General features: G+C 37.7%; 1 protein-coding gene across 1 annotated transcript; it reads left to right on the top strand.

The window, feature by feature from the left end:
• The first annotated feature begins 519 nt into the window (after positions 1-519).
• Positions 520-1,227, top strand: LOC109216888 (craniofacial development protein 2-like). The gene has a single exon (XM_019381107.1). It carries the CDS (start codon positions 520-522, stop codon positions 1,225-1,227), a length of 708 nt encoding a protein of 235 aa, XP_019236652.1.
• The last annotated feature ends 11,067 nt before the right edge of the window (positions 1,228-12,294 follow it).

Raw genomic sequence — 12,294 nt, 5'->3', positions numbered from 1 at the left:
CCAAATTTCAGTTCCGAAACCCTTGCAGCCTCGCCGGCGACCTCTGTCCGGCGACCCCCCATTGTTGTCCCTCCCTTTTCGACTCTGTCCAGGTCCACCCCTGCGACAGGTTGACAGCCCCCCTCCCTATTGGTTTCGTGGTGGTTGTGTGTGATTTTTCAGGGAAATAGTTGCGGCTGCCCAGGCAAGCGCGAGGCGTACGGGCGAGTAAAGCGGAGCATCACCGGCTAGTGTGTGCATAGGTTGGCGGGAGTTGGGAGGACGCACGACAGATTTCTGTGACCTCGAGTGCATCAAGTCATATTTCCAGGTTCTTTCCATCGGGAGTTGGTACCTCCCGCTTTCTTGTCTCTTTCTTTATGTTAGTTAAATTGTGGCTATTTAGTTAGCATCACTCTAAGCATATTATTAGAGTACTTATAGTTGCTACCTGTTATTTTCTAGTTTGGGTCTGTGTTAGTGTTTTTCGGAGTTTGTCGTAGGTATAGTGGCTGTGGTCTGGGATGGTAGAGTAAGGTCATGTCCTCGAGGGGTGCCAGGGGTGAGAAGGGAGGTGGGGAGGGGGTCAGTGGATGGACGGGAGGCAAGGAGGGTAAGGGGAAAGAGGGAGCTTGTAGATTGAGGATCGGGTCGTGGAACATAGGCACACTGACGGGTAAGTCTATTGAGTTGGCGAAGATTCTCCAGAAGAGGAAAGTTAATGTAGCTTGTGTCCAGGAGACTAGGTGGGCAGGGTCGAAGGCGAGGAATGCGAACGGGTATAAGTTGTGGTACTCTGAAGTCGCGAGGGGTAAGAATGGAGTGGGTATCTTGGTGGATAGGGATCTTAGAGAGTCTGTCGTTGAGGTTAGGCGAGTGAATGATAGGCTAATATTTATTAAGTTGGTGATTGGTGAGTGCACCCTCAATGTCGTTAGCGCTTACGCGCCGCAAGCAGGCTTGGATGAGGAGGTTAAGAGGCGCTTTTGGGAGGCTTTGGACGAGATTGTGCGTAGTATTCCACCTACTGAAAGGTTATTTATTGGAGGGGATTTTAATAGCCATATTGGGTCGGCTGCTAGTAGTTATGGCGAGGTGCATGGTGGCTTTGACCTTGGGGATAGGAACGGAGGAGGTACTTCGCTGTTAGACTCCGCTAAGGCTTTCGACCTGGTGATTGCGAACTCGACTTATCCGAATAGGAAGGAGCATCTGGTTACTTTCCAAAGTTTGGCGGTGAAGACCTAGATTGATTACCTTCTCCTCAGAAGGTGTGATAAAAGGTTGTGCAAGGATTGCAAGGTTATCCCGGGAGAGACCCTCGCGACTCAGCATAGGCTCTTAGTGATGGACATCGGCATCATGATGAAGAGGAAGAGGAGGCATGCTCGTGGCCGACCGAGGATTAGATGGGGAGCTTTAACCAAGGATAAAGCCCAGGAGTTGGAGGGGAGGTTATCCGCTATGGGAGCTTGGATGAGTAGTGGAGACGCGAGCACTATGTGGTCAACGACGGCGAGCTACGTGAGGGAGGCGGCGAGAGAGGTGTTAGGGATATCGAAGGGTTTTTCTGGCAGGCACCAAGGCAACTGGTGGTGGAACGACGTAGTCCAAGGTAAAGTGGAGGCGAAGAAGGTAGCGTACACGAAGTTGGCAGGGAGCACAAGCGAGGAGGTGAGGAGAGCGAATAGAGAGAGGTACAAGGTGGCGAGGAAGGAGGCAAAGCTGTCGGTCACGGAGGCTAAGAATGCAGCATTTGGTCGTCTATATGAGGAATTGGGGGAGAAAGGTGGGGACAGGAAGTTGTTTCGGCTGGCTAAAGCGAGGGAGAGGAAGGCCCGGGATCTGGACCAAGTAAGGTGCATCAAAGACGAGGACGGTAGAGTATTGATGGGAGAGTCCCAGATTAAGCAGAGATGGCAGACGTACTTCTATGGTCTTCTAAACGAGGAGGGGGACCGGGATATAGTGCTAGGGGATTTGGGGCATTCAGAGAGTCTCCGAGATTTTAGGTATTGCAGGCGCATTAAGGTGGAGGAGCTCGTACGGGCTTTGCATAAGATGAGTAGGGGTAGAGCGACCGGGCCAGACAAAATGCCGGTTGAGTTTTGGAAGTGTGTGGGTAGAGCAGGATTGGAGTGGCTGACTGGGTTGTTCAATGTAATTTTTAGGACGAAGAGGATGCCGGAGGAGTGGATGTCGAGTACAATGGTACCGTTGTACAAGAACAAAGGTGATATCCAGTGTTGTAACAATTATAGGGGTATCAAGTTACTTAGCCATACCATGAAAGTCTGGGAGAGGGTGGTGGAGGTGAGGGTGAGGAAGACGACGTCTATATCCGACAATCAGTTTGGGTTCATGCCGGGTCGCTCCACTACAGAAGCTATCAATCTTATTAGGAGGTTGGTGGAACAATACAGGGATAAGAAGAAGGATCTGCACATGGTGTTTATTGACTTGGAGAAAGCGTATGACAAGGTCCCTAGGGAGGTGCTCTGGAGATGTCTTGAGGCAAAGGGCGTGCCGGTAGCCTACATAAGAGCGATGAAGGACATGTATGATGGAGCTAAGACTAAGGTTAGGACTATGGGAGCGACTCGGAGCATTTCCCAGTTGTTATGGGATTACACCAAGGCTCTGCGCTTAGCCCATTCTTATTTGCCTTGGTGATGGATGCACTAACACACCATATTCAAGAGGATGTGCCATGGTGTATGTTATTTGCTGATGACATAGTTCTAATTGATGAGACGAGAGTCGGTATTAACGAGAGGTTGGAGGTTTGGAGACAGACCCTCGAGTCTAAGGGTTTCAAATTGAGCAGGTCTAAGACAGAGTACCTAGAGTGCAAGTTTAGCGTTGAGTCGAGGAAAGTAGGCAGGGACACGAGGCTTGGATCATAGGTCATCCCCAAGAGGGATAGCTTCAAGTACCTTGGGTCGATGATTCAGGGGAACGGAGAGATCGACGAGGACGGCACTCACCGTATAGGGCGGGCTGGATGAAATGGAGGCTTGCATCTGGAGTCTTGTGTGACAAGAAAATGCCACCGATACTCAAAGGTAAGTTTTATAGAGCTGTGGTTAGACCGGCCATGTTGTATGGGGTAGAGTGTTGGCCGGTTAAGAACTCCCATATCCAAAGGATGAAGGTAGCAGAGATGAGGATGCTGAGGTAGATGTGCGGGCACACTAGGATAGACAAGATTAGGAATGAAGATATTCTGAAGAAGGTGGGCGTGGCCCCTGTGGATGACAAGATGCGGGAAGCGAGGCTCAGATGGTTCGGGCACGTGCGGAGGAGAAGCCTTGATGCTTCGGTGAGGAGGTGTGAGCGTTTGGCCGTGGTGGGTACGAGAAGAGGTAGAGAGAGGCCTAAGAAGTACTGGGGAGAGGTGATCAAGCAGGACATGGTACGACTGCAGCTTTCCGAGGACATGACCCTTGATAGGAAGGTCTGGAGGTCAAGCATTAGGGTTGTAGGTTAGGGAGTAGTAGAGCTTTCCTTACTTTACACCCGGGTGAGGCGGGGTTGGATTATGGTTGATCTTAGATGGCTTGCAGTTTATGTTGAGTCCACACTATCCTTGTTGTTTATCTTAGCCCCGGGCCTTAGATACTGGTTACTGTTATTGCATGTCATTTATCTTTTGGTTGTTATGCTTCTGTTACTATTACGGTTTCTACTGGAGTTACTAATGAATTGTCTTTTCTTATTTTTTTTCATTTCCGTCTTTCTGAGCCGAGGGTCTATCGGAAACAGCCTCTCTGCCCTATCGGGGTAGGGGTAAGTTCTGCGTACACATTACCCTCCCCAGACCCCACTTTGTGAGATTTTACTGGGTAGTTGTTGTTGTTGTTGTTTCCCTTTTAATTTGCTTTAAGCTTTTACCCAGCGCGAGGGGCAAATTAAAAATTTAAATTTCTTTTTCGTTTTGATTTATTCTATGACTTGAATTCCAAGACTTCTAACTTTTACAAAACATTGATATGCCATTGGAGGACCTTGAAGCTTTGAAACTCATAAATTGGGTTTGTTGAGTTTGTGGTTATTTTGAAACTCAAAACAAGAAAAAAAAATTAACTCTTTGCGTACAATTGTATACCCTGTTAGTATAGCTATATACTATACTGGTATCATATGTTAGTTAATATTTTTTGATTGTATTAGCTACATTCAATTGGTACACAATTTAATTTTTCTTAGTAATAATATAAAAAAAAGAATAATAAAAAATAGTGAAAACAGTAAATAAAATTAGATTATGAAGAGAAAAAGAATATAAAAAAAAAGTTAAATGAAATTAGAAAAGGAAAAAAGAAAAAAATAAGAAGAAAACGAGAAAAAAGAAAAGGAGAAAAGAAAAAAAAAGAAAAAAAAAGAAGAAGCATAGAAATAAAAAAGAATTGGAGAATAAAGAAAAAATTCCCCACCAAAATTACTATGGGTAGGAAATATAATTAGTTTATAGGTAGAAAAATAAATGGGTAGACAAGGGTAAATAATTTTATTTTTGTGGGTAACTGTGTCATTCTCCCATTTTTTTTAGACTTTAGTTGCTAAGTCTAATTCTGGGCTAAAATCTTTCCAGGATTTGCATCTATACCCGCTTTTTGGGTCACGTTTTAACTTGTGCCCGCTTTGCAAAAAAAATTGCAAGCGTACCCACTTTTTCGCGTAACTTCAGCATACGGGGCTGAAGTAGCAAAGGCAATCACGCAAAACTTTAGCATTCTAGTACACGGACCTGAAGTAGCAAGTGTGCTTAACCAAGTGTGCTGAAGTTTTTGTTTGTAATTGCTGAACTTAAGCATAGTAGCTGAAGTTTTGTTCTCTATTTGCTGAATTTTTTGTTTGTAATTGCTGAACTTAAGCATAGTAACTGAAGTTTTGTTCTGTATTTGCTGAAGTTTTTGTTTGTAATTGCACTAAATAAGCTGAAGTTTTTTTGTCCTGGATTCATTAGTTTTGTCATTAAGCTTTTTCAAAAACTTTAACAGAAGATGCTGAAGTTATTTAGTTCATTTATAAGAACTTCAGCACTAAATAAGCTGAAGTTTTTTTTGTCCCGGATAAGCTTTTACAAAAACTTCAGCAGAAGATGCTGAAGTTATTTAGTTCATTTGTAAAAACTTCAGCACTAAATAAGCTGAAGTTTTTTTGTCCTGGATTCATTAGTTTGTCATAAAGCTTGTTCAAAAACTTCAGTAGAAGATGCTGAAGTTATTTAGTTCATTTGTAAAAACTTCAGCACTAAATAAGCTGAAGTTCTTTGTCCTGGATTCATTAGTTTTGTTATAATCAGACTACTATAAAATAATCAGATTGCCAACAGTATCTAAATCATAAAATTTTGGAAACAAATAAACGTGAAAAGAACAGAATTATCATGAAAAGAATCACTAATTGTGACCTTAAACTTCCTGTACGTGGAAATACTCACAAATTATTGTCTAATAACTTGCATAATTATTTATACTTTATTTTTAAATAATCTGATAAACATACTTATGGCAATCATCCCATGAACTGAAGTTTCATAGCAGCACCAACAGCAGCAGCAGCAGAAGAAGAAGAAGAAGAAGAAGAAGAAGAAGAAGAAGAAGAAGAAAACGGAGGAGGAGAAGGGGGAGGAGAAAGGGAGCTGAAGTTGTTTAAAAAGTGTACAAGTTAAAATTTTTAAAAAAAATGAGTATAGGTTAAATGGGGGCGACCAAATAAGATGCCCCGTACAATTTTTACCAATTATTGTGGTATGTACACGTCAATTTCCCATCAAAAAGTTCGAAATTGAGGCCCATACCTTTATTTGTAGTTTCGGCCTATAAAGAGGAAAGATTGGGATATTTGCAAAAAGTGCCACCGTTTATATTTTCTTCATGTTAAAAATAAAAAATTAGCCCTGTTGTCAGAATTGAAAGATTGTTGCCCGAATCTTGAAATACATAGCTGAATTTTAAAGTGCGGCGCCACAATTTTGAAGCACATTGTCAGAATTGAAATATCACAGTCCAAATTACCAAGCCGTTATGGCACCTAATCCAACCCGTCAGGCAAACTAACCAATATACAAGACAATACATATAATAAATAATGAAATAAGAATGCGAAATTTAATACAACTACTCCAAGAATTGGCATCAAAAGTCATAAGCAACTAAGAAATGAAACACAATACTTGTGTAAAGAAAATGCATTATCTGTTAGAATATACATAAACACCAATAAAAGTTCTAAACTAACATGAACAAAATTAATAACTAATATCCGGAACACTGATGTCTTTAATGCTTACCTTCGAACTCCGTAACAGCTTAGCTCCAAAATATGCATGTAAGATACAGAAGTAGTATGAGTACTACTGATCCTATATATTCAATAAGTATCAAGACTAATCTCAACGAAATAATGGCGAAGTTTAGTAAAAAAAATACTCACTTTATATAACTTGTGCGGTACATAAGCATATAAAAAAGTAGAAAAAACAACCAAGAAGCAACAAGTATGAATAATAAGGTGCACATGCAAAGTAAAAAATTAGAAGTTTATTTTCTCTGATAACATGATTAAAAGCATATATCAATGCACCAAATTCGCATATAAAGAATTTATGTATCAAGCAGCATTTATTTGAATGCTTCTACATGAGTCTAGAATACATGATAAAGACTCAATTTTTACATCAAACGACACCCTCCAAGTGCCTAACAACCTCTTAATAACTCTCATGCATATGTAAAATGCATCAAGTAGTATATGAGAATGATATGCATGAAAGCTACATTTAAAAATGCATGAATACGCGTATCTCATATTAAACCAAAAACTCGTTGATTTCTCACAACCTACGTATACAGGGCCTAAGGTAAAACATGGGTAATCACGTGATTCCGGAGGAATGAATCCAATCCATGTGCCATATCCGAGCATAATAGCTCTACAACTAATTATTAATCCGCATGAAAACACTCGCCGTGTCAATAACTTCTCGTCCTCAATATGCATATATATATTAATCCGCACGAAAATACTCATCATGTCAATATCACCATCATCCTCACTAAGCATATACATAAGAAATTCACATGCATGATGCAATGCATATGACAATAAATACTCGATATGCATGGTATATGCATATGCGTAATATATGACCACAACTATAACATGTAATCCAATATACGTTTAACCCATCTTGCCCAAATAAAATATCAAAATCCTATACATTATCTCTAGCACGAGTAATAATATCAAGTTTCATACAAATAGGTAAAGCATGTCACAAGTAGAACATATATTAAAATAAGGCATAGAGAAGCCTAAAATCGATCACAAAACATGGTTTAACCTCGGTATCTGCATGTATGCTCGTTACCTCGCATATGTGTTACCTCCAAGTACGTATCATTTAGCATATTAGTCCATTTTTTAAAATAAATTCCTCAAGTCGAGGTTAAGCTAGATACTTACCTTATATTGGGATAGCTCAATTCTTCATAATCTGTCATTAGCTTCAAAATTCATCACACGAGCCTGACTAGCCCAAAGAATACTCAAGAAAGTCAAATAAAGCTGTAAAACTTAATTCCAAATGCTAAAGCTTCAATATTTAACAAAATCTCAAAAGTCAACCCATGCTCATATGGTCAAATCTCAAAATAAAAGGCAGATCACGCTTGACCTATAATTTCACGAGTCCAAATATATTATTAGTTTCTAAATCTGATTCCAAATCGATGTTCAAAACCTCAAAATATGCTTTCTTAATTTTCAAATACAGAACCGTCTTTTCTTGTTTAATCTTTGATTCTAAGGCAAAACCAATTATAGATTTATGTAATAATCATAAATTTGGGTGAGAACCACTTACCCATTGTATTAGGTCAAAATTGCTTCAAAAACGACCTCAATTCGAGCTCCCTAGCTCCCAAATAAAATAACGTCTAAGTACTAAATGGGGTTATATACACGAGTATAGAAATTTTTAGTGTAGATTTTCAGAAATAACAGTATTGTCCTTCTTTTACTAAAATAGTCATAAATTTTCATATAGATATCAGAATAATAAACGGTTTAAATTTCGGAAACTAGATTCAAAGGGATATAACTTTTAGTTTTGGATCATCTCAAAATTCTTTTATAAATTGTGATAAGCTTTCTTGTGAAATTATGTCAAGTGCAGAAAATTACGTTTCAACACTTCAAATCTTTCAAGAACTTTCTCTAAGCGCGCCGAAACTCATTTGAGCCCATCGAGTCCCCTCCAAACCATTTCGACAAGTCTAAATACCCCATACGGACTTTTTCAAAGGTTCCAAACACAAATAAAAATGCTGCAACACAAAGTCAATTCTCAAGTTAAGATTATGAACCTTAAACTCTAATTGTCATGCAATAGTGCCGATTTGCAAACGAGCCCCTAGGGTGCTAAACCGAATATATGTTCTAGTTTAAACTTATCATACAAACCTATAGGAACTTTCAAATCATGATTTCGAGTTCGTCTACCAAATTGACTTTGATTAACTCTCTTAACTTTAAGCCTCTAGTTAGGAACTAATAGCATGTTTGGCCAAGCTTCTCCAATCCTAGAAGCACTTTTTTTTAAAGTACTTTTTCAAAGTTAAAGTGTTTGGCAAAGCTTTTGGAATAAAAAAAGTGCTTTTGAGGAGTAGCAGAAGCACTTTTGAAGAAGCAGAAAAAAGTAGCTTCTCTCCAAAAGCACTTTTAAGAAAATACACTTTTAAAAACTTGGCCAAACACTAAATGCTGCTCAGAAGTGCTTTTCAAATTAATTACCAAATGCAAACTGCTTCTTACCAAAAGTAGTTTTGAGAAAAACACTTTTGAGAAAAAGCACATCTCAAAATAAGCTGATTTTTGCAGCTTGGTCAAACAGGCTATAAGTGTCCCAAATCGCTCCTGAACCTCCAAGGACCCGAACCAATCATACATGTACGTCATGAAATATCATATGAACCTACTCAGGGTCTTTAATTATAAAACGGAACACCAGAACTCAAAAAAACCAGTTGTGTCGTTACATGAAAATTCTGGCAGCGTGCTTCAAAATTTGGCAGCGAACTTTAAAATTCTAGGATAAAGCTATTCTCTCAAATCTTTTATTAACGAGGTCAAATTGTAAATTGTAGTCTTAAAAAAGTTCATCCGACGTAATCTCATGAGAAAGATAGGTGGAGAAACCAAAACCCACAAAATATAACGAGACTCTGAGAGTGCCATTATTTTGAGTAGTTCAAAAGTTAAACATTTTTTGTTATATCAAGATTTTAAGATGTGATTTGTTACTTTATATAGTTTCCTAACATGCAATTTTTTGTTTCTAAAATATTTAAGAAAAATGATGCCTAAATTCACGCAAAAGAATTAAATGTTTTAGGGAAACTACCAGTATGTCCTCCCATAATCAACTTATTACAAAAATTGGTCAATTCATAAAATATTATTAATATTAGCTAAATGCTATCAATATTAGCAAATTAGTATAAAAAATAAAAATTAAAAGTCAAATTTTTGCTTTCTTTTTAGTGATTGTTATTGGAATAGATTGGGTACATCTTAAGGAGTTTGAATCTCAGTTTTGGGATGATATTATAGAGTTTTGAGGCGGTTTGAATTAAAAATTCGAAGTAGAAGGTGATGTGTGTGTGACATTGGATATCATTTGTATATCACATATATATCATATTTGTATCAAATATGTATCACATGTATATTCATGCATACATGTATGTGAGATACATGCATGATACATGTATGATATATGTGTCCCAAAAGAATTTTTTAACTCAATTTTAACAACGAATTTTGATACCAAAATCAGTCCGAATCACCTTCAATCTTGCTCAAATTTTATATATTGCCTCATCTATATGTTTTAACGTATTCCAACCACACCCATTTAAAGAAAAAAATTCTTCATGCCTAATTCTTCTAATATTGTATATCATCAATAATGAATTTTGATTGCAAACCAATCTAATTCACCTTCGAACTTCGTCAAATTTTGTATATTACTTCATTTATGTGTTTTCAATGAATCACAACGATACCCACAGAGAAAAATCATTTTCTTTTGCCTCTTATATCATTGGTAATTTTTTTTGGTTATTTGGTAGCATAACTAAAATGGCTAGTTGTTGATAAATAGTGTCTTTTTGGTACATTTTCATAAGATTTCCCAATATTCTAACTCTCGTGTCCGAATTTCGTTTCTGCGACACAGGGAAGTAAAGTAATTGAGCTGTCCATAATAGCTAAATCAATCTGTTCCTCTGGAACCAAACATGGCTTAATAATTTGCTTTGTAGATTTGTGCCTATGTATATGCTTCGTGGTTCTGTTTCAAAAAAACGAAAGAATTGCGTTAGAAAATATTAAAGCGCTTTCTTTAGGGGTTACTATTTAGCCCAATAACTATCCAAGAATGCGGAGATTTTACCTAAGAAAGGTATTGCAAAACAAGAAATTTCCTTCATAATGGGCTCAAATCAGCGCATTTTCAGCCCCATTATACTTAGTTTTTGGGGTCACAATTGAAGGTATATTCACTTTGCAAAAACATTTACAAGTCTATTCGCTTTAGGATCAACTTTAGATTTATCGGGTTTGAAGTTGAAAAAAAATTTAGTCTGAAGTGCAATGCACTTAAAGCCAATTATGTCTAAAGTGCAAAAATTGCACTTAAAGCCAAATAGGTCTGAAGTGCAACAAATATTTTTATTCACTTAAGGCAAATAGGTCTGAAGTGCAACAAATATTTTCATGCACTTAAGGCTAAATAGGTCTGAAGAGAAAAAATTGCACTTCAAATGCTTAAGGTCAAATAGGTCTGAAGTGCCGAACACCTACCTTTCCAACTAAGTCCAAGGCAAGGACCCGCTAATTGACGATATGTTCCATCGTCAGTAAGCGGTGGCCGACAAGGCCCCTTTCCCTAAATATCTTGGGAAGCGAAGAGGACAGGTCTGAAACTCGTTCGATAATCTTCTCCTGAAGGTAGGCATTTCCCCAAGGCACTGATATGATGACTCTCTCAATTACACGTGTTTTAGGCAACTAATGTTTTTATGCACTTAAGGCCAAATAGGTCTGAAGTGCAAATTGTCTAAAAACAGAAACTTGTTCTTATCAACAATCCAAATACACGATTTAACACCTAAATCTACTACAAATGATCTCAAATTTAAAATATAACCTCCAAATATCATCAAGAACAAACATCAATCATCAATTTATCAAAATAACAACAAACCTAACAAACTCAATTTGCAATTAAGAAGAAGAAGAAGAGGGGGAGGAGAAACTCTAAGCAGTAGTGAAAATAAAGCGCCACAACAGCTCCCTATTGTAAACACCATAAACCACCTTAAAATATACTCATAAGCACCATATAAATTCATACTCACCTTTATTTTCACAACAAAGAAGAAGAGGAGGAGGAGGAGGCCTGAAGTTATCTATATTTTTAAATAATTCTAAAAATATGAATACAGGTTAAATGGGGAAGACCAAATAGGACGCCCCATGAAATTGACGACCAAGTGAGCATAATGCAGTTCCAAATGTAACATTCGGATACCAATTATCTCATCAGCACCAACTTCAGAAAATATTATTTACTTGCTATAACTACATTTTGGCTGCATAAAACGTTTTCTGGTGAAGAGTGGAGATTAGACAGTACATTTTAGACATGTTAATCAGGGGCGGACCATACCTTAGCCTGACAGTGCGTGGTCGAATTTTTTTACTAAATAAGTATATATAATTAAAATCTAACATGAAAAATGAGGATAAATATAAGAAAATAGCACCACTTGACAAGAACAATTGTGTAGCTCATCTTGTTAGGCACTTCAATTTTCTTAAAGATGTCACAAGTTTGAATTGTGTAGCTTCATTTTTGTTTTAAATTTTTTGTGCCTCGTCTAGAAATAAAAAATATGTCGAGGTTTGAACTATTGACCTTTTAGGCATTTACATTACCCTAAACCAATGGATCAAGAGCCACATTTGCAAATTTTATGCAACAATAAATTATCTGGCTTGTATTATACGTTGTTCGGCTACTTTATGTGAATTTTTGTGTGACTATTTGGCGTTCTATATAGAAAAAAAGTATAATGAGGTTATGTTGAATACATTTTAAAAAATAAAAAGTTATATCTAGTAATATACTTGAGTTATGTTTTATAAAAATAACTCGAATTATATCTTTTTAATATGTGGTTATAGTGAATTATTATTTGTTTACTGTTTAAAAATCGTGACACCGCTATACGAAATTTT

This window comes from Nicotiana attenuata, unplaced genomic scaffold (genome assembly GCF_001879085.1).
Source record: "Nicotiana attenuata strain UT unplaced genomic scaffold, NIATTr2, whole genome shotgun sequence".
Lineage (NCBI taxonomy): Eukaryota > Viridiplantae > Streptophyta > Magnoliopsida > Solanales > Solanaceae > Nicotiana > Nicotiana attenuata.
The sequence above is the reverse complement of the archived record's forward strand: the minus strand, read 5'-3'. Positions and strand labels throughout refer to the sequence as shown.